Source organism: Delphinapterus leucas, chromosome X (genome assembly GCF_059928025.1).
Source record: "Delphinapterus leucas isolate spDelLeu-1000000601 "Yukka" chromosome X, BTC_Dleu_Yukka2, whole genome shotgun sequence".
Lineage (NCBI taxonomy): Eukaryota > Metazoa > Chordata > Mammalia > Artiodactyla > Monodontidae > Delphinapterus > Delphinapterus leucas.
The window spans coordinates 5,907,615-5,935,551 of NC_143150.1; the positions used below are offsets into that span (position 1 = coordinate 5,907,615).

The 27,937-nt window shown below is 42.2% G+C and overlaps 1 protein-coding gene across 1 annotated transcript in view; it reads right to left on the minus strand.

The window, feature by feature from the left end:
- The window catches only part of AFF2 (ALF transcription elongation factor 2), a 340,186-nt gene that overhangs the window by 130,437 nt on the left and 181,812 nt on the right, over positions 1 to 27,937 (minus strand). Inside the window, exons 6-7 of the mRNA XM_089903923.1 lie at positions 23,613 to 23,649; positions 23,295 to 23,328 (exon numbers count right to left, since the gene is read on the minus strand). Coding sequence (XP_089760049.1) covers positions 23,295 to 23,328; positions 23,613 to 23,649 — 71 coding nt within the window. The remainder of the gene's footprint in view (positions 1 to 23,294; positions 23,329 to 23,612; positions 23,650 to 27,937) is intronic.

The window sequence follows — 27,937 nt, forward strand, 5'->3', positions numbered from 1 at the left end:
TCTAAAGGCAGAGACTTCATCCCAGAAATAAAAATGTCAATATTTGAGTTCCTCCACATTATAAAGTAGGTGTTATAATATATACCAAAATACTATCACTGATCCATCTCTCTCGACAAATTTTACAAGCTGCATATTACTACTATTGAGGATCCATCAGGAATAAATACAAAGAACAATATATAATTGGTGAAGGCGGAAAGAGCCAGCTAATCAGAGCTCATCTCTGCTACCCATCAGTATTTTGGGTGCTTTCATATCCAATCAACTAATTATCTACCATCAAGCCTCACACAATGTGAATGAGATGACATAATGAAAATTATAAATTGCTTGTATGTTATACTCATTCTTGTAAAATGTGTTCAAAACTAATGTTTCTGTCAATAAAGTAATTAAAAATGATAATTAAATGGAGTACTGTGTACACAGAAACATCTCGTTTTAAGTGTGTAGCTCAGAAGACCAGAAATACCAGTGTAGGGGGTTATAATCCCAGTTTAACTACGTGGTAAATGTTCCTCATAATAAGAGATCTGTTATCAAGGAAGTACTTAAGGACACATTCTTGGCCTCACTGAAAATATGATTTGACTGTTTGGGAGGGAATACATCAGCTCTAGGTTACTCGTGCTTTTAGAGCCAAGCAGCACACAGAAAACCAGGGCAAAATGGGAAATTCTTTCCTTTAGACTCTGGTTTTGGTGTGATGCAACCTCCCTCCCCAAATTGAAAAATAAATTATCTTTTAATTGTGTTTTTTCTCAACCTAAGGTTATGCAAGTTTGCATTCCCAAAACGCATTCCCACAGAGGGTGGAGGGAAGACAGCCCAGAGAAGACAGCCAGCTGGGGAAGACAGTTTGAAGTGAACAATCCACACGCTTAGATTTGAGAGGTGACTTCATTACTGCATTTTCATATTATCTTTCTCGGCAATATCTAATAAAAAGCTCTTAAGCACATCCCAGTCCCTGGTTTTATAAAACATGGCAATAAATTATCTCCTAAGAATGCTCAGCGAGTCTGCAGCGTTTCTTTCTCTATTCAGACAGCTTTTCTCCCCACAGTGAGGGAAGATGATGGGGGTCACTGGAGTCAACCACCCAGGAGACAACTTCTAGCTGCAGGTGGTCTGGAGAGAAAGAAAAGAAACCTGACCAAAGGCTCCCACAAAAGAAATCTTCCAGAAGCAAGGTGGTGAGATTTCAGAACACCCTCCATATCATGAATTCAAAAATAAAGCCTCCATGATTTCTGAATACAAATTGTAATTTCACTAAGCTGCCTAAAAGGGACATTTGATTTAAAACATACTATCTGATCTGGCGGGGCAACTAGAGGAAAAGGGGCGTGAGGGTGGTAAGATAAAAGAGAATGAGCATCTCCACTCCAGGTAGATACTGAAGCTGTGTCTATATATATATATATGCACAGAGAACTCGGTAACGATGTCGTTATCTAGATGGGCACAAGCCCAAATTATTCTATTCTGGGAAAAATATTCTGTGGCCAAGTCAGTTTGGGAAACACTTCCTATTCTACACCCCTCCAGTAGAAACGCAGTGAACATTAGCATATTAAAAGCTCAAAGAATTCCTACAATGAAAAGACTTGTTAGGCTTTTTTTAACCCACTGTTTCCCAAATACACTGGATCATAAAAGTCACTTTTTTTTCTGAATAACAACTAATATTCCATGGTAACCCTTTCATACTAATATTTTACGCTAAAGCACTTAGGAAAGGTGAAATCTAGACATTTCATATCTAAAACAATTTTGCCTTACACGTCCACATAATTGACAGAAAAGTGAGGTTATTTTCTTTCCCTCTGAAATGATTTGCCTCAAATATTCACATCATTTGCATGGCATAAATAAGACCGTACAGCCAAAGCTTCCGAGGCAAGTTGTTTGACACCAGTAAGATTTTTTAAAAAGCCACAGTAATAATCCGGATTTTCAATTAGAAGATGAGAGTCAATATACTAAAATTCTCAAATTAATCACCCAGCGTTACATTCATGACTCTCCCGCGGACCTGCCTGGCGATCACAATTGCACGCAGAAATGGATCTTTTCTTTTTTTTATAAAGTGGAGAAGTTCAATGTGTTCTTTGAAATTATCTGAGACAACTGCATCTGAAAATAAGTCTGAAATTAGTGCTCTACAAATCAAAGACCCAGGATTAATCCTGTATAATCAGCTCAGAAAAACCTTTGGTAAAACTGTTCAAGCTGAATTCCATACGGAAGTTCAAAACTGTGTTTGGTCAAGTGATTGGGTGACGGCTTCAAAGGCTTGCATTTGTTTCAGAGGCTGCTTAGTTTCATGCAGAGGGAGATGAGTTTCCCAGAGAAATCACCTCAGAGGACTAGCGAATCCACAGTACGTCAATCTCTGTATTGCTGTAAATGTTCCTGCATGGTTTGACCCTCTCTCCAACAGAGACTAAACACCTTTGTTTTAAAAAGCCAAGCTGTCAGCACCTTATTGAAAGCACCCCAGTGAAAGCAGGGAGCTCTGTCTTCTTCATCTGAGATGCACTTAGAGTTCCTGGGTGCAGAGATCTCAAACGATGCTGCACGGCTCAGCCCCGGCCGGCTCTCTTTTCGGGGCATTTTGCTCTATTCGAAATGATGATTCCAGGTAACATTTCCACATTGGCTGCCAGGGTTCTTTATTTTTTCTTTCTTTATGTATTTTTAACATCTTTATTGTAGTATAATTGCTTTACAATGGTGTGTTAGTTTCTGCTTTATAACAAAGTGAATCAGCTATACATATACACATATCCCCATATCCCCTCCCTCTTGCGTCTCCCTCCCACGCTCCCTATCCCACCCCTCTAGGTGGTCACGAAGCACCGAGCTGATCTCCCTGTTCTACATGGCTGCTTCCCATTAGCCATCTATTTTACATTTGGTAGTGTATATATGTCCATGCCACTCTCTCACTTCGTCCCAGCTTACCCTTCCCCCTCCCCATGTCCTCAAATCCATTCTCTACGTCAGCGTCTTTATTCCTGTCCTGCCCCTAGGTCCTTCAGAACCATTTTTTATGATTCCATATATATGTGTTAGCATACGGTATTTATTTTTTGCTCTCTGACTTACTTCATTCTGTATGACAGACTCTAGGTCCATCCACCTCACTATAAATAACTCAATTTCGTTTCTTTTTATGGCTGAGTAATATTCCATTGTATATATGTGCCACATCTTCTTTATCCATTCATCCGATGATGGACATGTAGGTTGCTTCCATGTCCTGGCTATTGTAAACAGTGCTGCAATGAACACTGTGGACATGACTCTTCTCGAATTACGGTTTTCTCAGGGTATATGCCCAGTAGTGGGATTGCTGGGTCGTATGGTAGTTCTATTTTTAATTTTTTAAGGAACCTCCATACTGTTCTCCATGGTGGCTGTATCAATTTACATTCCCACCAACAGTGCAAGAGGGTTCCCTTTTCTCCACACCCTCTCCCGCATTTATTATTTGTAGATTTTTTGATGATAGCCATTCTGACCAGTGTGAGGTGATACCTCATTGTAGTTTTCATTTGCTTTTCTCTCATGATTAGTGATGTGGAGCATCCTTTCATGTGTTTGTTGGCAATCTGTATATCTTCTTTGGAGAAATGTCTATTTAGGTATTCTGCCCACTTTTGGATTGGGTTGTCTGTCTTTTTGATATTGAGCTGCATGAGCTGCTTGTAAATTTTGGAGGTTAGTCCTTTGTCAGTTGCTTCATTTCCAAATATTTTCTCCCATTCTGAGGGTTGTCTTTTCGTCTTGTTTATGGTTTCCTTTGCTGTGCAAAAGCTTTTAAGTTTCATTAGGTCCCATTTGTTTATTTTTGTTTTTATTTCCATTTCTCTAGGGGGTGGGTCAAAAAGGATCTTGCTGTGATTTATGTCATAGAGTGTCCTGCCTATGTTTTCCTCTAAGCGTTTTATAGTGTCTGGCCTTACATTTAGGTCCTTAATCCATTTTGAGTTTATTTCTGCGTATGGTGTTACAGAGGGCTCTAATTTCATTCTTTTACACGTAGATGTCCAGTGTTCCCAGCACCACTTATTGAAGAGGCTGTCTTTTCTCCATTGTATATTCTTGCCTCCTTTATCAAAGATAAGGTGACCATATGTGCGTGGGTTTATCTCTGGGCTTTCCATCCTGTTCCATTGATCTATATTTCTGTTTTTGTGCCAGTACCATACTGTCTTGATTACTGTAGCTTTGTAGTATAGTCTGAAGTCCAGGAGCCTGATTCCTCCAGCTCCGTTTTTCTTTCTCAAGATTGCTTTGGCTATTTGAGGTCTTTGGTATTTCCATACAAATTGTGAAATTTTTTGTTCTAGTTCTGTGAAAAATGCCATTGGTAGTTTGATAGGGATTGCACTGAATCTGTAGGTTGTTTTGGGTAGTACAGTATTTTTCAAAATGTTGATTTTTCCAATCCAACAACATGGTATATCTCTCCATCTATTTGTATCATCTTTAATTTCTTTCATCAGTGTCTTACAGTTTTCTGCATACAGGTCTTTCGTCTCCTTAGGTAGGTTTATTCCTAGGTACTTTATTCTTTTTGTTGCAATGGCAAATGGGAGTGTTTCCTTAATTTCTCTTTTAGATTTTTAATCATTAGTGTATAGGAATGCCAGAGATTTCTGTGCATTAATTTTGTACCCTGCTACTTTACCAAAGTCATTGATTAGCTCTAGTAGTTTTCTGGTGGCATCTTTAGGATTTTCTATGTATAGTATCATGTCATCTGCAAACAGTGACAGCTTTACTTCTTCTTTTCTGATTTGGATTCCTTTTATTGCTTTTTTCTCTGATTGCTGTGGCTAAAGCTTCCAAAACTATGTTGAATAATAGTGGTGAGAGTGGGCAACCTTGTCTCTTTCCTGATCTTAGAGGAAATGCTTTCAGTTTTTCATCACTGAGAATGATGCTGGCTGTGGGTTTGTCATATATGGCCTTTATTATGTTGAGGTAAGTTCCCTCTGCACCTACGTTCTGGAGGGTTCTTATCATAAATGGGTGTTGAATTTTGTTGAAAGCTTTCTCTGCATCCGTTGAGATGATCATATGGTTTTCCTCCTTCAATTTGTTAGTATGGTGTATCACGTTGATTGATTTGCGTATGTTGAAGAACTCCTGCATTCCTGGGATAAACCCCACTTGATCATGGTGTATGATCCTTTTAATGTGCTGTGGGATTCTGTTTGCTAGTATTTTGTTGAGGATTTTTGCATCTATGTTCATCAGTGATATTGGCCTGTAGTTTTCTTCCTTTGTGACATCTTTGGTTTTGGTATCAGGGTTATGGTGGCCTCGTAGAATGAGTTTGGGAGTGTTCCTCCCTCTGCTATATTTTGCAAGACTTTGAGAAGGATAGGTGTTAGCTCTTCTCTAAATGTTTGATTGAATTCGCCTGTGAAGACATCTGGTCCTGGGCTTTTGGTTGTTGGAAGATTTTTAATCACAGTCTCAATTTTAGTGCTTGTGATTGGTCTGTTTGTAGTCTGTATTTCTTCCTGGTTCAGTCTCAGAAGGTTGTGCTTTTCTAAGAATTTGTCCATTTCTTCCAGGTTGTCCATTTTATTGACATATAGTTACTTGTAGTAGTCTCTCATGAGCCTTTGTATTTCTGCAGTGTCAGTTGTTACTTCTCCTTTTTCATTTCTAATTCTATTGATTTGAGTCTTCTCCCTTTTTTCCTTGATGAGTCTGGCTAATGGTTTATCAATTTTGTTTATCTTCTCAAAGAACGAGCTTTTAGTTTTATTGATCTTTGCTATCGTTTCCTTCATTTCTTTTTCATTTATCTGTGATCTGATCTTCATGATTTCTTTCTTTCTGCTAACTTTGGGGTTTTTTTGTTCTTCTTTCTCTAATTGCTTTAGGTGTAAGGTTAGGTTGTTTGAGATGTTTCTTGTTTCTTGAGGTAGGATTGTATTGCTATAAACTTCCCTCTTTGAACTGATTTTGCTGCATCCCTAGGTTTTGAGTCATCATGTTTTCACTGTCATTTGTTTCTAGGTATTTTTTGATTTCCCGTTTGATTTCTTCACTGATCTCTTGGTTATTTAGTAGTGTATTGTTTAGCCTCCATGTGTTCGTATTTTTTAGTCTTTTTTCCTGTAACTTATATCTAGTCTCATAGTATTGTGGTTGGAAAAGATGCTTGATATGATTTCAATTTTCTTAAATTAACCAAGGCTTGATTAGTGACCCAAGATATGATCTATCCTGGAGAATGTTCCATGAGCACTTGAGAAGAAAGTGTATTCTGCTGTTTTTGGATGGAATGTCCTATAAATATCAACTAAGTCCATCTTGTTTAATGTATCATTCAAAGCTTGTGTTTCCTTATTTATCTTCACCTTGGATGATCTGTCCATTGGTGAAAGTGGGGTGTTAAAGTCCCCTACTATGATTGTGTTACTGTCGATTTCCCCTTTTATGGCTGTGAGCATTTGCTTCATGTACTGAGGTGCTCCTATGTTGGGTGCATAAATATATACAATTGTTATATCTTCTTGGATCGATCCCTTGATCATTCTGTAGTGTCCTACTTTGTCTCTTGTAATAGTCTTTATTTTAAAGTATATTTTGTCTGATATGAGAATTGCTACTCCAGCTTACTTCTGATTTCCATTTGCATTGAATATCTTTTTCCATCCCCTCACTTTCAGTCTGTATGTGTCCCTAGGTCTGAGGTGGGTCTCTTGTAGACAGCATATATACGGGTTTTGTTTTTGTATCCATTCAGCCAGTCTATGTTTTTTGGTGGGAGCATTTAATCCATTTACATTTAAGATAATTATCAATATGTATGTTCATATTACCATTTTCTTAACTGTTTTGGGTTTGTTATTGTAGGTCTTTTCCTTCTCTTGTGTTTCCTTCCTAGAGAAGTTCCTTTAGCATTTGTTGTAAAGCTGGTGTGGTGGTGCTGAATTCTCTTAGCTTTTGCTTGTCTGTAAAGGTTTTAATTTCTCTGTCAAATCTGAATGAGTTCCTTGCGGGTAGAGTAATCTTGGTTGTAGGTTTTTCCCTTTCATCACTTTCAATATACTTTGCCACTCCTTTGTGGCTTGCAGAGTTTCTGCTGAAAGATCAGCTGTTAACCTTATAGGGATTCCCTTGTATGTTATTTGTTGTTTTGCCCTTGCTGCTTTTTTTTTTTTTTATGAAACCTTTATCTGCTCTTATTAGATGAAAATAGGCATTTAAAGTATTCAGACATTTGTGTAATGTAGCTACTAGCAGAGACTGCTCATTTTAAAGTATTTACTTTTTTTTTTACATCTTTATTGGAGTATAATTGCTTTACAATGGTGTGTTAGTTTCTGCTTCATAACAAAGTGAATCAGTTATACATATACATATGTTCCCATATCTCTTCCCTCTTGCGTCTCCCTCCCTCTCACCCTCCCTATCCCACCCCTCCAGGCGGTCGCAAAGCACGGAGCTGATCTCCCTGTGCTATGCGGCTGCTTCCCACTAGCTATCTACCTTACGTTTGGTAGTGTATATATGTCCATGCCTCTCTCTTGCTTTGTCACAGCTTACCCTTCCCCCTCCCCATATCCTCAAGTCCATTCTCTAGTAGGTCTGTGTCTTTATTCCTGTCTTACTCCTAGGTTCTTCATGACATTTTTTTCCTTAAATTCCATATATATGTGTTAGCATACGGTATTTGTCTTTCTCTTTCTGACTTACTTCACTCTGTATGACAGACTCCCTTGCTGCTCTTAATATTTTTTCTTTGTATTTAATTTTTGTTAGTTTGATTAACATGTTTCTTGGTGTGTTTCTCTTTGGATTTATCCTGTATAGGCTCTCTGCACTTCCTGGGCTTGATTATTTCCTTTCCCATGTTAGGGACGTTTTCAACTATAATCTCTTCAAATATTTTCTTAGTCCCTTTCTTCTTCTCTTCTTCTTCTGGGACCCCTATAATTCAAATGCTGGTGCGTTTAATGTTGTCCCAGAGGTCTCTGAGACTGTCCTCAATTCCTTTCATTCTGTTTTTTTTTTATTCTGCTCTGCAGTAGTTATTTCCACTATTTTATCTTCCAGGTCACTTATCCGTCCTTCTGTCTCAGCTATTCTGCTATTGATTCCTTCTTAGAGAATTTTTAGTTTCGTTTATTGTGTTGTTCATCATTGCTTTGTTTGCTCTTTAGTTCTTCTAGGTCCTTGTTAAACACTTCTTTTATTTTCTCCAGTCTATTTCCAAGATTTTGGATCATCTTTACTATCATTACTCTGAATTCTTCTTCAGGTAGACTGCCTATTTCCTCTTTGTTTGGTCTGGTGGGTTTCTACCTTGCTCCTTCATCTGCTGTGTGTTTCTCTGTCTTCCCATTTTGCTTAACTTACTGTGTTTGTGGTCTCCTTTTGGCAGGCTGCAGGTTTTTAGTTCCCGTTGTTTTTGGTATCTGCCCCCAGTGGGTGAGGTTGGTTCAGTGGGTTGTGGAGTCTTCCTGGTGGAGGGGACTGGTGCCTGTGTTCTGGTGGATGAGGCTGGATCTTGTCTTTCTGATGGGCAGGACCGCATCTGGTGTGTGTTTTGGGGTGTCTGTGACGTTATATGATTTTAGGCAGTCTCTCTGCTAATGGGTGGGGTTGTGTTCCTGTCTTGCTAGTTGTTTGGCATGGGGTGTCCAGCACTGTAGCTTGCTGTTCATGAGTGGAGCTGGGTCTTAGCGCTGAGATGGAGATCTCCGGGAGAGCTTTCACTGTTTAGTATTACGTGGAGCCGGGAGGTTTCTGATGGGCCATGTCCTGAACTCGTCTCTCCCACCTCAGAGGCACAGGTCTGACACCCGTCCGGAGCACCAAGACCCTGGCAGCCACACGGCTCCAAACTCCAGGGCAACACACTCTGGAGGCACTCCTCTGGACATGCTGCCTCTCCCCTCCTGTCCAGGGTTCTTTAGAGAATTCATGTTCCGAGCGACGCTACACCACGTCTCTAGTTACCGATCTGTCCATTTCACTTTGGCTGTGAATATTCTGCACTCCAAGGATTACATTCCGTTTCCAATGTTAGTTGTGAAAACGGCTCTAATTTTCTCCCTAATTTATTGTTAGATTTTCAGCTCATGGAATGTGTCTGTGAATCAGGCAAACTGAAGGGGGAAGAAGGGACTGATGGATTCGGCTCCCATGAGAACAAGAACAAGGCCGTGTTTGATTGACTGCTGCTGAAATATGGCATTTTGCTAATTATGAATGAGCATTATGGAACCACCTCTGAGGCAGCCTGTGGCATCTCCATCTCTGCTTGTGTTAGCGAAAGCTGCTGGACTATACGTAATTAATATTAATGATGAACACACTCTATAAACCATGGGCCCCAGTTTTTAAAACATATTTTTACCTTTTTATGCTATACAAGTAAGCATCACTTTGCACAATAGATCTGTTTCTGGATAGTGCATGTAAATTGATGTTTTGAAAATCAAACCATATTATGAATGCGTGGCGTGAGCTTACTATTTAGAGGAAATCTGCAGTGAATCATTTTCAAAGTGAAGGATTCTTTTTTAAGGGTGAAAAATTACCTTTTTATCTGTTTGGAAATATATGAGAGAATTTTTGTGACAGGTTTGCTTCAAGTGGGAAAACATCTCTATATGGCTTTTCTTCTTCTCTCCCACGTAAAACTGTGAGTTCCAATCATTCAGTGATAACCATCATGTGGCCAAACTACACTGGGAAGGAGTGGGCATGTGGATGTGCATCTTCTCAGTTTTTCCATTCTGAGAGACCATCATGATTCGTCTGCTTTGTCCCTTGCTTTCTTTTGCAAAGGAGGAGCTATTTAAATGCTATTTATGAGAAACGCTGCTTTGAAACCTTTGTACCCATGCACCAGTCACATTATTGGAATTAAACTAAGAAAACAGTTTTATACCATAGGTTCAAATGGGGGAAGTTATCTGATGACTTTAAACTGGACATGGTTTGACATGCTCTGGTGTGCATAACGAACTGTCTCATCATAGCTCATCAAACTTTTTCTTACATGGAATTAAAGACAACAGATCTAAACTGAGCCATGACTTTACAAGTCAAGTTAGTGTAGTTTAGATCTAAAAGTTTTAGCAAGAGTAATAGAGGGATGTATTCTTAGGAATAACTCCTAACATTCTATAGTTTTGGAACAGGGCTTCTAGGAATTTAACATAAAACTTTATACAAAAGAATGGTCTCCGGGAGCCGTGTTCTTCCACAGAGGTGGTCTCTTAACCAGGATAATTCAGGCCATCCAGAGACAAGATCACTTTCCAGAACATGGAAATTCATTTACTTGTACTGATATATTTATTTTACCTACAGTTTCACGTTCTTATAATAATAGAGGTGCCAGTAGAAAATACAAGTGGTGTCAGATTCTAAATTAGGTGACAGATTGGAAAGATTTCATTGAACCTCCTTTGACTGTGTTTTATACTTAATCTATGTCACATTCAGAATCAGTTTGCTAAAGACAGTTTTTTGCTCAGAGTTGTTATCTTCTAAACCTGTGTTAGACCTTCACTTAATATACCACTTAACTAAATCCCTTATAGTATACTTTTCCTAGCAAGGCAAGAAGAAAGATTAGTCTGTTGGGCCTGAAAGAGATGTTTTTAAAAAACACACACACAAATATTTTTACACAGTGCGTATCTACTTTATGGTGATACTTTCTTAACCCAGTGCTAAGGAGTGAGGGAAACAGCACCTCGGTGGAGTATTTTTCATAGCTCAGTCAGCAGTGCGTTTACTAAGTCACCGTTACAACTACGTGCTGATATATTTTGATATACAGTATGTTCCTCAATAGTGTGTCTTCTGAGATTTCATTCTTATTTTTAAAACCTATTTAAATGTTATTTGACCATCCCTCCCAGCAAAAACAAGCTTATTTCTCAAGGGATTCAGAGTCAACCCTGATCATAATTAAAGGCAGAGTCTGAAATGTCTTTTTAGACCAAGGAAACAGAAGCAGGTTTGCAGCATCAGGAATGATTTGCCCAGGCAAGGGGACAGAGTGTTTGTTTCACAGAATGGCAGGGTCTAGTCCATGAAATTTTATTCACGTTTTTTTGTTATCCAGACAAATCCCCTATGCATGCAAAAAAATGGGAATTTAGAAAAGGACTCTGTGCTACTTGATTAGAAAACTGCCAACGTGCTTGTTATAATATTTCAGAAATAGTTATTCATACAGATGTGAACCAAGCAATCCACAATTATGACTCCACAATTATGAAATTACCCCAGTGATGATTTTACCAAAGGTGAGAGGCTATCCAGGGAATCAGGGGCAGAGAATGTCTTTGGTCAAGTTCTGGTCCTCTGTTATCTCTGAGGAGGTGTTGCCATTTCCCAAGACAATGGAGTCCGGGTGGATTCCGGGATTGGCCATTTCACGGGTAGGCAGGAAGGCTGCGGTTCAGGGCTCTCTTACCAGAGTCAGCCCGACACAGAGCCCACCATTACTGGCTGCAAGAACTTAGTTTCCATTCATGAACCTCAGTTTCTTTTGTGTAAAGTGTGTAAGAGTGGTGCCGACATCTCATCGGGTTGTGAGTATTCAATCAGCTAGCGGACATAAAACACTCAGCATAGTGCCTGGGCTTCATTAGTTCTAGCTTTGATTTTTTAAAAGTAGTCACAGGATTAAAAGCACAAGTGTGGCTGTGATAAGATGCTGTGGTGAGCTCCCAAGAAGAAGAAAGTGCCTAGTACCCGAAGTGCATGCATTTAAGACATATCTGCCATTCTTCATTTTTATCCTCGGGTCCTGGGGTAGCTGGGTCAGCAGAGGAAAGATTGAAGGTAGTCCAGGTTTGCGCGTTCTGGAGACGTCTTCCTCCAACGGGGAGCCTCTGGGACAAGTCAGGGAAGGGAGGGAAAGGTTCCCCAAGTGACTGAAGATTGGACTGTAGTGCAAATGTCGCTGGTTCAGAGCGCTGATAGCGACAGTATTAACGCTAAGCGTAATGAATAGCAACAGTTAACGTGTATTGAGAGCTTCCTAGATATCAAGCACTGCGAGAGGCACTTCAATCATTTAGTCCTACCATGCAGGTGCTATTACCATGCCCATTTTACAGATGAGGAAACTGAGTGACAGAGAGGTTAAGCAACTTGGCCAAGGTCCCGTGACTAAAAGATGGAGAAGGTGGAATTTGAACCCAGGCAACATGGCTCTGGAGCCTGTCCACTTCAATCTCTACATTACATGGCTTTCCATGACTAAACTACTCACACGTGCACGTGCACACATTCAAGCATTTTTATTTCTTCTTATGATGCTATCTTTTCAATATGGATTGAGGAATCTAAGAATAAAAGATCTCAAAAATGTTATTATTGGGCTTCCCTGGTGGCGCAGTGGTTAAGAATCCGCCTGCCAATGCCGGGGACACGGGTTCGAACCCTGGTCCGGGAAGATCCCACATGCCGCAGAGCCACTAAGCTCATGTGCCACAACTACTGAGCCTGTGCTCTAGAGCCCGTGAGCCACAACTACTGAAGCCCGTGTTCCGCAAGAAGAGAAGCCACCACAATGAGAAGCCTGCGCACCACAACGAAGAGTAGCCCCTGCTCGCCATAACCAGAGAAAAGCCCGCACGCAGCAACGAAGACCCAATGCAGCCAAAATAAATAAACAAAATAAAGACTTTTAAAAATGTTATTATTATTAATTCAGAATAACCGACACCTTCTGGATCCCTATTTTACTATGTACCATTCACTCGATAACAATTTCTGGTTATCTACTCTGTAGCGGGTCCTGTACTAGTTGCTAAGGAAACAACTAGTTTTTTGTTTGAGGCGAATCCATACCACACTTCTCCCTAAGGAGCGCACAGACTTGTGAACCTATTATGTCAGTAGAGCCAAAGGTGCTACCTGAGGTTCCAGAACCCTCTGGAGTGGAAGACTGGTGGTATTTGCTGGGCTTTCCCAAGCATTCCTTGGGTTTGGAGGAACATCGCAATTTGGTCATCACTATCCCAGTCTCCTCGGCACACAGACTGACCAAAGCAGACTGAAGAGACCCTCAAGTGATATGAGAGGCAAGCTCCCCTCAGGTCTTCAGGCAGAGCTGCCCCTCTGTGCAGGCGGAGAGTTCCTGTTGCTCTGCATCCCTCCCTCCTATAACTACCTCATATTGTCCAACTGGCTTAATATTTGCTCTCTGTTGCATGGGAAAGAGTCTGCCAGCTTCCTCGGAGTGAGATCATCACTTCTGGTGTGAAACTGCTCCTTTCAGAGAGTTACAGAGGTATTTTTTAATGTGTTGCCTAAGAAACACACATTCCAATTCTGTTGCAGCATGTCAAAAAAAAAAAAAAAGCCCAATCAAATTTTTAAAAATCCTGGAACCACAGGCATAGCTCACAACTAATTATAAAGCCAGACTCACCATGGACTGCTGTCTTGAGAGAGAAATACAAAAGGAAGGAAGGAAGGATGGAGAATCCCCGGAATTTCAAATGCCTCAATCCCTCATCTTTTTCAGAGGTGAGATGCCCTCTATTGCTTGGTTCCTATTGCCCTTGGCTTTAGGAGCATGAATATGACTTCCAGCTCTTTATGCCACTGGGCAAATCAGTGACTGCCTGCTCTCTTGATCTGCAAGCCTGTCGTGTGCCTGCTCTGCATTTTCCCTCCTGCGCAGAACCTGGGCCCAGCAATCTGTGGTTTCAAAGTGGCTGCCATTTGGACCGTGGGTCACTGAGGTTTTCTGGGAAGGACCCCCAGAAGTATCTTCTCTGAGTGTCTTTACATCTTTTCTGTGTCTCTTGGCTTCCTGCCACCCTGAATATCACAGCTCTCTCTGAATACTATAAATTGAGCTGAGGTTGATTTAAATTTCATGCAGAAAACCACTTTGCTTCAAACCACAAGCATTTTTTTATGTTTAAAAAATCCATCAAGATATAATCTTTTAGCACGGCCCCCCAAAACACACACACACACACACACACACACACACACACAAACTCTTTCTAGCAGACAGAAAGGCAGATTATTTTAATCAAGAGGCTGTCACTGAAAGTGTAAGCAACGTTTCTTCAAAGTTCATGGCAGCGGTGAACTTTTAAATTTCTCAGTGAGTGTCAGGATCTAATTTTCAAGGTGTGGTTACCACAGTAGCAACCTGGAATTTTAATCCCGTTGTAAAGGTCAAGACAGGTCACTGGCTTCAGGTCCTCTTCAACCTCAGAATAAGAGAGACAGCTCCCCCCCCCCAAAAGCATGAAGATAAAGGGTGGACCTAACCCCCAAATTCCATTCTCTAAGACAGTGAGATTGTAAAACATATTCGATTTATTTTCACTGTTCAAGTTCTTCTGCAAATGCTCAAACTATCACTGAATCAAATAATGATCCCTTGTGGGTGGGTAGGTGGGTAGGAGAATAGACTCACTCTTCTCAACAGGGCGGAACGTCCAGAAGCATGCTGGGGACATCTAACCTAAGCAGGAGAGGAGTGGCCTCCTCAGTGGCTGGCTTTCAGTCCACTGATCTCGGCGTTGGGAGTTGATCCTTTGATTCAAACCACATCGACACAACACTTGTGAGAAGTCATGGCAGATACTAGCAAAAAGAGCACTTAACTAGGAGTCAAGAAGTGGAACCGAGCCTTGCAACAGTGAGTTGTGTGAGCCTGGGGCCCGCGCTTAAGCCATCTGAGCACGACTTTCCTCACTGCTAACACGGGGAGAGAGCAATGCGAATGATGGACGTCAAAGCCCATTCAGGAGCCCATCCGATGGTGGCGCATTTCACGACAGAATCTGAGCAACAGCGCTTCTCCGTGTTATATCTGTTGAAACAAAGGCTCAGAAAACGCCAGGTGACTGCATCAAGTCACACAGCAGGAAGTGAGGGAGCTGGGATTTGAGCCACCTGGCAGCTGAGGTCCCTCCCCTCTCCTGGCTCCCAGAATTGAGTCAAGCCTGAATGTAATGAAGACAATGCTCTGTGTGGAAATGGAAAATGTCATAGAACCAGAAGAGTATTATCTGTCTCTGTACTTAATTCATAATTGTTCAACTGAAATTTTATAGGGGTGTGGCAGATAAGGTATCAGAAAGAAAAGTTCAAGTTTTGTAATCCAAGAATCCTAGAGTGAAAGTCCGTCTCCTTCCATAACTGGCTGTGTAGTCCTGAGCCACTCATTGAAAGACTCTGAGATGCAATTTCCTTCTCCATAAGGTCAGTTTCATCTTACAGAGGGGTTGTGAGGACGGCGGGTGAGGGAATGCGTAAAGCAGAGCAATGGCACAGCGCAGGGAACTCCAGACAGGCCCGGTTCCTGCGTCATCAATGGCATTGGCTGTCCGGCCATGGGTGTTTGGGGTATTTGCCAGGTGCCCTCTCTGAGCCTTTGAGAGGACAATCCTGGGACTGGCGATGATGAGGACATCCCGCCTCAGAGATGCTATGAGGATGAAACAGCTAATGCTTGTGAAATGTTTGCCCCTGTGCCTGGCCCACAGACGGCCCCTGTAAGGGGTGACTGTAATGACCCAGACACATAGCTCACATGCAGTTAGTTTGCTTCCCTTCTGTCTGTACTACATGATGTATGAAAATGATTTTGCAGAAATATAGAATGACCCTCTCAATTTCTAGATATACTAGACAATTTCTAGATACTATAAGCATTAGGTACTTTTTGGGATTTTTCTCTTGAAAATCTAGAAATATCCCACATAGTGATAATATTGAGCTATCTATCTGGGATTTTTACAAAGTGGGCAACTTATGCAGCAATGAGGTCACTCCTGAAATTAGGCAATGGTGGAGGCAGAACTGTAAGTTGGTTTCTCTGTAAATCATGACCTTCTAAGCCCTCTTCCCCCTCAACGCTCTCTCAGGCACCCTGGAAACTTTGCCAAGGACCAAGTAGCGTGTTACGGGTTGTACTTGGATGCCAAGATCTCACAGGGTAGCAAAGAAAAACAATTTTGTTCCTTTGGGTTTTAGAAGGCATACTCCAATCCCACCCTGCTCCATAGGCAGCATATTTGAAGATGTCAATCAAATAGCTTTGAGACCTTTTCCTTTTCTGGTCCTCATATTACAGTGGACAGATGAAGCACAAAGAAAGGCATTTGTCAGATTTTTCAACTGACTTTACTACTGTAATCGTGCAAGCATCTGCCGTGTTCTACCAACGCTGCTCCCCACTCATCAGCGCTTTTAGCAGCTCTGAGAAGGTATCAAGCGCAGACCATTTCAACAGAACGTTCCCGGTAATGTAACTGGGGCAAAGTATCCGACTGTTTGTGAAATGCTCGATAGGATGGAAAAGCAGAATGAATAGCTCAGAAGCGTGGTGAATATTCCTTCTCATCTACTCCAGGCTCAGTTGGGTGGGGTGTTTTTTTGGGGGGGGGCGGTGTTTGTTTCTTTTTAATTTCTAGGAATGATCCATGGGGCTTTCTGCACTGCTGCTATATTTTCTTCATCTGGGCCTGGAAGACTTGTCAGGGCTCTGACTGATGAGTTCTGACCCCGCAGCCATCTAGGGTACATGGGGACAAGGCAGCACGTCCTGATGGAAGTGCAGAGTCCTCGCTTCCAGGCCCAGCTCCGCCACTCCCTAGCTGGGGGACTTTGGTAAATATCTTGCCCCCCCCACCCCGCCCAAGCCTGGCTTCTTTGCACCTGGCTATCTAACAGGATTGCTGCGGTCCTCACATGAGGCTAATACATTGTGTGAAAGTGCTATAAGATTATCAATCGCTGGGCACATGAAAAGTAGCCCTGGTCATAGCATTTTAGAATCTAGTAAGTGAAAAAAGAGTGTGCATCTCATTAGATCAGATGCATTAGAGGGGTCTGATATTCTGGGAGACAGAGGATGTGCATGCATGTGTGTGTGTGATCAAGACATTACGTTCAATTATACAGCTGGAATTATTTTTACTTTGGTCTCTTGCTTATGAACTTCAGCAACTTCCACCAGCATTATTTGCTTCAGTACCATGTACTGTTCAAAATCTCGAGGAGAACTTAGAAATAAGGCCACTGGTTGATAACGTTGGGAATAATTTTTAAAAATGATTCTGCCATGAGGATATATCAATAAAATAAAGCAACTTTCCAATAATATAAAGCAATTTCCACATTGGTAAGCATGAAAAGTAATGGACAAACCTGTCATAAAAACAGACCCAAATACCAGTTCTCTTCTTTTTACTTTAATATGGCCAAATGGAGATTTCTGGAGACAGATGTTGTTCCCATCACAGGCCACCGAAATCACCCTCAAGGGGACTTTGAGTGGTGGTAAAGTCCCTTACGGGCTTGGGTCTTTGCACCTCACCAAAGGAAGCATCTTACAGGCATGGTGACACCATCTGGCTGCAGGCCCTGAGCTGAGGCTGGACCAGTGCCTGCCTATAGAGTACGTGTCAGCACCCATCAGCGTGTGCTATGTATGAGAGGCCTGACTCAATGACAATGTTCAGATCCAATCCTTTCCCTGATCAAGGGACCGTTTTGGCCTCCCCTGGGGTCAGTCTACTTTGGTCTGATACCAGGGCAAGATGACAACTGAATTCAAATTGGGAGGGCCCTCTCCAGACGGCCCATGGGATGGCTTTAATGTGGGTTAACAGCATGCGCTCTGGAGTCTGTCCGGTTGAGGTTTTGTTACTGTGGCCCTTTGGGTGACTCACTCGGTATCTCTGAGTTTTGGTTTCTGCTGCTGTAGAATATAATAGGGCTGACTCCTTTGGGCCTGTAAAGAAAGAAAGCGCCTGGCACGCCGTAGGCACTCCGTAGTTATGAGTTAGTTGAGGTATTGGCGTTATCCGTGCAAGTCTAATCCTCAGTGACCTGTGAGTTCCCTGAGGGTAGGATGTGCAGTGTTCCACCCTGAGGTAACACCCTGCCTCGCTCACAGCCTTATACACAGTAGGGGCTCAACCCATTTTTGCTGAAAGGAATGAAATCGTGAATGAATGAATATAAATATGGATGCAAATCGGGTAGAAAAGAGGAGATACTTGACTTTTCCCTGAGAGAAAGAGAGAGAGATGTTTGTTTCTAATTACAGACGTGTCTCATAATCCACCTGAAACATACAAATCTTGGGACCATGAACAAAGATGCAAAAATCGAACCTGATCTTTCAAGATTTATGCTCCCTGAGCACCAACGCTATGTTTGCAGCTTTTGTAATGAAAGTGGAAATCCAAAGCTCCCGTCAAAGGAGGCCCAGTTTTCAGTCTTGGTGCCTGTCAAGCACCAGCAGCTTCAGTGCTTCTTGACACGAACATTCCAAATGCCAATATTGCTTGTTGTCACATTAGCCAATATACAGTCCTCAAAATAAAATCCTCTTGATGTCTGATTACTCTTCTTAAGGACCTCATGCTGATTCATTTCAAACTGTGAATTACCTTTAATTCACAGCTTGAACAGGCTGCCAAATTTTGTTTTCTCTGCTCCCAGGTGGCTGTCCCTGATGCAGTGGAGAACTTCCAAAAATATATTAAGTCCTTAGGAAAAGTTGGCAAGCTCTATGACGCAGGGCATACAAGACAGGTTAAAAGCAAGAGTTGGCATACGTCTCAGTTTGAAAGCCGGAATGGCTGCAACCAGTGACAGTCACCAAGATTCCCAGTTTACTGGGAGAGTTTAATTTGGCTTTTGTAAGCCTCAAAGTGATTAGTAGTATTTCTAAGTTCCAAGTACCAAATCATGTATTCTGATTAAGAATTAATCTGATTACGAAAATAACAGTCATTTTTTTCCCCTGCCTCGTTACACAGTTACTTTGCTACGGAAAGTGTGTAGCAGACCAGACATCTACTTAGGAAAGAATATGTGAAATTGCTAGAGGTGGGAGTTCCTTCTCAAGTCAGATTCTCAAAGCAAACGTTTTCAATGATGAAAATTTTGGTAGAAAGATGGTCAGGATTTTCATGAATGTGTTTTTCGTTTCTTGGGGTTTTCTGGTAAAAAAATTTGTTTCAAAATTCATCTAAGAAATGGTGTAACGCTTGTTACTGGTCACAGCAAACCAGAAAACATTCTCATACTCTTTCTATTCCCTGTGGTAATGAAATCTTCATACCACATCAATACAAGTTTAGAGATAATGATCTTTCAGTTAAATCAAGCAATTTTGACCAGGTTTTGAATCATCTAAAACAGAGAGGTATAATTTCTTGTGGGACTGCTTCCCATCAACTTCAGTTCTTCAAGTCTGTTTGAAGGTTGTGCCCCGACCCCATCAGATACCGTGAGAAGGGACAGCCCGGTGGGAAAAGAGAGGGCTTTGTGCATTCAAGCTTTCCCATGAAGAGCAGTGTAACTGACTCGGCCCTTCTGTGTACTCATAGCCAACACGTCTATTCGAGATAAACAGTCAGTTTGTCCTCCCACTGGACTGTGTATACTTCATAAGGAGGGGTAATATTCTAGCTTTGCTTTTCTCATCTGTAAAATGGGAATAATTTGGAGCCCCTCCAGGGTGGCTGCTAAGTATAACGGGGTGATGTATATAAGAGCACCTGGCATGGGACCTGGCACCTAGCCTTGCACACGACCCAACAGCACAATGATTATCGTCACAGGTGTCCACCATTCCTGTGAGAGTATAATGTCCTTTCCTCCTAACTAGTGCTACATTCAAGCATTTGTCCATGTGGCATGCCTACCTGTCACCCACAGGTAAACTGGCCACAACTAGACTGTCTTTGTCAGGCCTTTTGTCAACTCTCTGGGTCCATGGCTGTGATGTTTTCAGACCCGTACCTAATACCGTAAGTGGAGGAACTGGTATTATGGCAAGGAAAGAACAGCCTATGGCTACATCTGCCTTTATGTTGAGCTTTTATGGAAATTATCCAGGAATTTTCAACAGCACGCCCTAAAACACAGGAGCTACTTGATTAAAAGGGGGTCTGGATGATTTCCAGCCGGACAGAGTCTAAATGCAAACAGCCGAGGATGACAAAGGAACTGCATATCTGGAACTGCCACTTTCTCAATTGTCCTCACAAAACTAGCTAAAGTCAAGAACTGACTCGACAGAAACCTTTGAGCTCATGGTTGCTGTCTGAAAATGCTCCTCAGGAAGCATCTGATCTGTCCCTATTCAGGACAGCTCATAAAAGACCAACAGAGTCATGTATTTTGGTAAAGCCACTGTATTGACAAGTAATTGACAAGATGTCATAACCAGCTAGATGAAGCCATCCGACCCAATGAGGAAAATCCAAGTTCTTTGGATTTAGTTTCTGTTTTCTCCTCCATTGTTCCTTAATGGCTTCATGAAGAAACTAGAAGGTAACCCAATGTCTGGGGTGTCCATTCAATCCCTGAATCTTCCAATTGAAATAAATGGGTGCTTTAGAGGCAGAACGAACGTGATATTACTGTACAGATACACAACTGCACAGCATGAGAAATACAATTTGACCTTCGACAGCCCATGCCCCACTCTCTTTTTGGGGAGAGAGACCTTTTTTGAAGGAGGCTTGAAACTCCATTGGATTTAGAAGACCTGGGTGAGGCCTGTTCCGAGACTATAATACAACTCAGACTCATGCAGGCTGAGGGAAACAACACGTGCCAGGTCTTCTTTCCTCCAGAAATTATTAAGGGTTAAAGTCAAATGCACTTTGACCTTGAGTTTAATTACTAAAGAGTATAGCTGTTTACATTTGAATTGTGACAAGTGTTTGCATATATACCTGTATGCGTATACAATCTGCTCATTACTTTGCTTCATTTCCCTCAAGCGACTCTAACTCTATACTCTGAAATAAAAATAAATTCCCCCATGATTTAAACTCACACCCTCTGAATCCTAGGTCAGTGCTTTCCCCCAGTACCATCACTGTCATGGAGCAGAGGCTCAAGCCCAGATCTTGAAACTCCTACAGTCCCATGCTCTGGCCTCCTGGGCAGTCAGCTGGAGCAGGTAGGATGTCACCATTTAGATGGACACACCATAAAAAGCACTGTGTGTCAATGGAGTATATGCTGAGCGAGAAAAGCTCCCGTTCTGCAAAGGTCGGTGATCCTGCTGAGCCAGGAGCACAGAGCCTGGCTGCTTCCCAGCTTGCACTCAGGGACTCCTGCACCAGTGTTTTTCAGACCTGGTGCCTGGGCGTGCAGTCCTTATAAACAATCCAGGCCCTGATGGAAGAGCTGCATTTTGTTATCCAGGGAAACGAGGCCAAGATGAGGCAAACAAGTAAAGTGGCCCAGTAATTAAGGGATTCTGATTTACAAGACTCCCGTCTCTCTCTACTGCAGTGAGGGTCAGGAGCTCGCCCAGGACGTTCACAAGCGTTGGGAGGGTGTCTCTGCTGCAGCAGGGCTGACTTGGGGCTGCTTCCCACCAAGCTCCAGCCACCAGCAGTCTGTCTACACTCAGGATGCTCTTAGTTGCCTAGAGGATTGCCCTGCCAGACGGAAAGTCCTAGAAGCTGACTTAAAAAGCACGCCGCAGTGAAATATGCGAGAATGACTGGAATGGCTAAGCTGATAATAATTTGGAAGCTAAAAGTAAAAATAATTATTATAACTCTGACCTGCCCTGTGTTAAACCTATACCCTACCCAAGAAGGGAATTTATTCCAGCCGAAGTCTGATGAACAATGCCTGGCCTTTGGGTCAGGCAGCTAAAAAGAGAGCAGTTCACTCATAAAACAGACTCAGTGTCTTCCAGTTTTATGGATGCCTCCTATAGAGAACCTCAGTCCTACTGAATGCACTATATACCCTGTGCTATGAAGTGCTGTTCTCTGGAAATGCAGCCTCTAGCTATAAACCACAATTGACAAGTTTATTTCCGTTAGTTACAAACTATTGAAATATTGCATTTTATGGTCTATATGGAAATCAGCATATTTCACAGCAGGGGCCCAATACTCTTGCTTTAGGAATGGGATCATTTTACAATGGAAAAATATTTGTATGTGTTTTCATATTTGGAAACCTGCACTGATTTCCTGAATGCTCAACTGTGTGTGTGTGTGTGTGTGTGTGTGTGTGTGTGTGTGTGTGTGTGTGTGAAGTTTACTGGCTTTGTAATAAGAGTGGGGTAAGTCAGGAGTGGAGGTAAGGAGAATAAGGTCTATTGTTTACTAGGATAACAAGGGGGAGGGCAATTCAAAATGATTCCTGGAAAAGCTGAAATGAATAATATCAAAGATGATTTTGATTTCCACGTTTCCATATAATTTGGTCCTTAAATCAAGGTTATAGTTTTATTTTCCTCTTGTCTCTTTTTTTCCCCTCGATTCTTTAAATGGAGGATTCTTGGCTGTTGAAATGGAACCTTGAATTAGAAGGCACAGATCGGGCCAGAAAACCAAATAAGAGGTCTGGTGATGGGGTCAGGGCTTTGGGGGCTTTGCCACTAAACAGAACCAAGAATGTGGAAATACCAAAAGGTGAGCAATTCACTTCAAGTGTGCCATTAGGCCACTTGAATGTCATAAGTTATTTCATTTTGAAAAATTTCAAGTATGTGACTATTACTCACACAGAAAAGTCAGCTTCCATTTTCTATTATTAAGAATGAAAGAAGTTGTGAGAGAACTACTCCCTTGATACTCTCTTGGACAAATGGCTATTACAAAATCTACAACGGTTAATCTGAGGAAATTGGTTTCTCCATACCCCTCCTTCAGTGAACATTAATAAAAAAGGAAGAGAGTGAGAAGTGAATTGCAGGGCCCTGGCTTCTGAACTTCAACCTAGCGTCACGTAATCACTTACTCCACCTCTTTCTGGCTGCCCTTATCTTTAATATACAGTCACCAGATGACCTGCAAACAGCAAGGTCCCGGGCTGACCGGCCAGAGCGATCCACCCAACCTCTCATGTCCGAGCATGGCTGCTTAGGTGGGTCCCTTCTCCATCCTAACCGGTGGTGGCTGAATATTACATATAACGATGTCTGTGGCTGAAGTTACACAATGCTCCAACAACTACTCCAGAATCACAGTTGTTTTGGTGTCCCAGGTATCGACCCAGCCTGTATCTTCTACACCATTAGAGAGCCTAGTGGTGATTCATTCATTTTGACTGTTACTTGCCTATCGTGGGAAATCTCATTCTCCCCTCTAACCACACCCCATGTTATCATGAGGCAAGGTTCCTGTTTCCAAGGAGCAGGAGAGACAACAAGATTCGCTCGGCACTGAAGCACCTTTTACTTGCGAAATGCCCCCGAAGAAGCGTGTTTCAGAAACCTGAGTACTTACGACTTGAACGGTACTCACTTTGTAGAAGCTCTGCTGGTCGGGTCGCTCCACTCTGAAAAGAAAACGCACAGACATTTACCATCCATGTTTTCTACTGTCAAATGATCATTCTGAATGAAATTGGTCTTAAACATGCAGCCCTTCCAGTTATACTCTTTCACAGAATCCTGCCATGAATAACAGATGGGAGAAAAAAGAAACCAATTGGATGCGTCACAATGTGACTTTTTATTATTGTTGTTATTCCATGTTTTCATGATATTAGGTAGGAAGGAGAAGAAAGTGAGGGAGGAGAGGAGATGCTTGGATCAAGAAGGATTTTTTCAAAACACCTACTTTGTAAGGCGAATCCTGGGGTCAGATGCTGGGATTCCTATAAGGAAGAACACATATAATACAAACGTTAGTTAAATGATACAAGAGAAACAAAAGGTCTATTTGTTATCGCTGAAGATATAACTTGACTAATGTTGGCCAATAGGAAACCACTGTTAAGAATTCCATTAATTAGGCTACTGTCTGCAGCTCTATTTGAAGGATAAACATTTACCAGCCAAACCAGCTACAACTGCCGTTTTATCAGAATTACACATAAGACTGGTATCTATCTGGAAATGTGTGCGACGTGGGAACAAATGACCCATATGTGTGAGATTCAAGTATATAATTTGTCACTCAGCTAGGCAATGACACCTCTGTGGAAGTAAAGGGGACTCAGTTCAAACAAACAAGTGATTGTGATTTTTGTAGAAGTGTAAATAACACTGTAATTAATAGATTTGCTCAGTTGTTCTATTTTATAGAAACAACTCCAATTTTCTACCTTGACGGTGACACATATGCAATAGATGTATCTTATTTTCACGAGAGACATGTTCTTAAAACTTCATCACAAATTTGGTGAAGTACAGCAAGCAATTTAAACTATGCAAGTGGAACGAATTATCTAAAGGGATTTAAATTTTATTGGAAAGTCACCCTCAACACAGTTCATTCAGTGTTTTGAGAAATCCAGATTTGCACACATCAGGCTCTCTGGGAGCGTGGACACCTGTGTGGATCCTTGACACAACTTGTAGGCAGAAGCTCTGCCTTGACGTACAGGGCATGCACAGCTCCTCGCAGATGGAGGAGAGAATTTCAAAGGCAAAGCAAGTGTTCCAAAACTGGAGACAATGAATTCAAGCAAATACAAGAATTCATTATATCAAGAACATATATATATATATATATATATATACACACACACATACACACACACACATACACACACAAACACGTATGTATAACTGAATCACTTTGCTATACACCTGAAACTAACACAACATTGTAAATCAACTACAGTTCAACAAAAACATTTTAAAAAGAAGAATTAGTTATATCAGTGTGCTGCAAGTAATCTACTCTTTAAGGCTAATCTTGCCACCCTATGGAATAAAAATAACATCACAGCATAATTTACCTTTAAGAGAAATAAGCAAGAACAGTGATGCTGTGTTTGAATCAAAAGTGAACTTTCCAATCGATTTAGCATGATTCTGTTGCCCAAGAGACTTCTCTTCTGGCATGATTACTATTCCAGAAGCCGACCATAAACCCCACAAGAGATGGAAAAGGCCTCTCAACTAAAGGGCTGTCACCAAGCCCACGTAGTTTGCTGCTCAAAGCCTTCTTCCCCTCGCTGCTAGACAACTGACTTTTGACATTAGACCCTAACAAGCTTGGCCATTTGATTCCCACCCATTAGCAAATCATAGATGGTGAGAAAGGGGAAACACTTCTAGAGGCACAGCCACTAGGAAAATTGAGACGTGAAAACTGACAGCACAGGGGGCCAAAGAAAATGACACAGCAAAGTCAGAACTTAAAAATCACAAGAGTCTATGCCATTCAATATAGAGGCAAGCATTCCTAGCTATCTCAATAGCTCCCGAGGACACAATTACAGCATAGTATAATATTACAGCACTCTAAAATAACCGATGCTCACAATAATGTCTAAGTGATCAAGAAAGGCTAAAGCATGTTCAGGATAATTTTTATAGGAAGTCAGGAAAATATTAATTACATTTCAAAATGATTCCTATTACGTGATTTCTACGGAAGGATAACCTTTGGTTGTCCAAGAATTTCAATTATCCAGGTCACCTCATTTCCCCGAGTGCCAAGTAAATGAGGAGTTAACCATTTGCAGGTCCTTAATGATATACCAATATTTCTACTTGTTATTTTTTTTAAAGAGATTTCATTACAATTGTATAGGGCAAGCTTGGGCTTGTATACCTGGGGTGTTGGCCCTTTCCGCCACGCAAGCTCTGTCGTGAATGGAAGAAACGGATGCTTTCTGAGAGGGTGGTGTCACCTAGTCCTGGTGCAAGCACTGAGGAAAGGGCCAGCACCCCAGGTACATGTGTTTGCTGGAGACACCCACGTTTTGGAAGATGGAATTTGAACTGGAGCATCTGCAAATCGGTGTGACAAAACATCACCAGAACACCTGGATCTGAAGACTGGTTCAATCGTTTATTAGCTGAGTGAGTCTGAGCATATTACTTGACTCTGCACCTTAGTTTCCTCCTCTGTAAATTGGGGATAGTCAAATTACTGACCCCTTGGAGTGGTAGTGAGGATTCAATTATTTACTCTATATTAAGTGCTTAGAACCTGGCGAGGCACATGGAAGCATTATATGCACTGCTAATATTATTGTTATTTAAAATGTACTTTTCTTTCAAGCCAACATTTTGGCAGGAATCAAGCGAAACAAAAGAGTGGGTGGGTGGCCCTCCTGGTTTCACCATTTTATCCCACTTGCTTCTACCTTTATCATGTGGCTGATGGTAGCACAGATAATTGGCAGAAAATGCAAATCAGGCCTGATTCCAAATTGTGCACTTACTACAAAAGCCCATTTCAACAACCAGTTCTACTGCAAACACTTGCAAATGTCAAAATTGCGACTTGCACGAATTATCTCCAAAATTGGAGAACACAGCTAAAAACACTGCAATCGCTGTACAAGTGCTGGATTCAGTGCCCGAAAGAGATGAATTGATCCCTTGGCTGAGATGCCAGGGAGAAGGATACCAAGCCCAGGGATGTCTGACGGGGAGAGCGGGGCTCCAGGAAGGCATGACACAGCCCAGGGCAGGGACAGAGGGGGTGGCGGCTCATGGTTCCGACCCCTTTCAAAGGTGGGAGGGGACAATTAAACACAGTGTAGGCCAGTGTTACTCTCAAAACGATGACTTTGAAAACTAAAGGATGTGATTGGGTTTCTCTTACAAATAAAGTCCAAACTCCTTGGCTGGCATTCAAGGCCTTTCCCATAGATGCACTTATTTGCCTGGGGTTTGTGTCTCTCTGCTCCCCATCACACAAACCAGGATGCAGTCACTCGAGACCGTAATAGTCTACATCCCATCATATCCCTTTGGGTACCTTTGCCACCCTGTTCTGCATGGAGTGCTCTTCTTTGGGGCCCTTCTCCACCTGTCAAAGTTGTAAGCAGCCTCCAGATGCTGCCACCTCTGAGCACTTCGTCAATGCCCCCAGGGAGTGTTAGATCCTTCTTGGGCCTTTTATTCTCTATGAAGATATGTGCTACATTGTTCTGTCGTTTTGTGTTTTTCTTCATCCCTAATTTTAAGACTATCATATGTCCTCAGTAAGTAGTTTTTGAATAAATGGACGAATGGGTGGATGGATGGATGGATGGGTGGATGGATGGATGGATGGGTGGATGGGTGGATGAATGGGTGGATGACTGGGTGGATGGACGGGTGGATGGATGCATGGACGGGTGGATGGACGGATGGATGGGTGGATGGATGGATGGATGGATGGATGGATGGATGGGTGGATGGATGGATGGATGGGTGGATGGATGGGTGGATGAACGGGTGGATGGATGGGTGGATGGATGGATGGATGTGTGGATGGATGGATGGATGGGTGGGTGGATGGATGGATGGGTGGATGGATGGGTGGATGAACAGGTGGATGGACGGGTGGATGGATGGGTGGATGTGTGGACGGATGGATGGATGGGTGGGTGGATGGTTGGGTGGATGGATGGGTGGATGAATGGGTGGATAGATGGGTGGATGAATGGACGGATGGGTGGACGAATGGGTGGATGGATGAATGGGTGGATGGTTGGGTGGATGGATGGGTGGATGGATGGGTGGATGGATGGATGTATGGATGGATGGGTGGATGGATGGGTGGATGGATGGGTGGATGGGTGGATGGGTGGGTGGATGGGTGGATGGATGGGTGGATGGATGGGTGGATGGATGGGTGGATGAATGGATGGATGTGTGGATGAATGGGTGGATGGATGGGTGGATGGGTGGATGAATGGGTGGATGGATGGGTGGATGGATGGGTGGATGAATGGATGGATGTGTGGATGAATGGGTGGATGGATGGGTGGATGAATGGGTGGATGGATGGGTGGATGAATGGGTGGATGTATGAATGGATGGGTGGATGAATGGGTGGATGGATGGGTGGATGAATGGGTGGATGAGTAGGTGGATGAATGGGTGGATGGATGGGTGGATGGATGGGTGGATGAATGGGTGGATGGGTAGGTGGATGAATGGATGGATGGGTGGATGAATGGGTGGATGGATGGATGGATGGGTGGATGAATG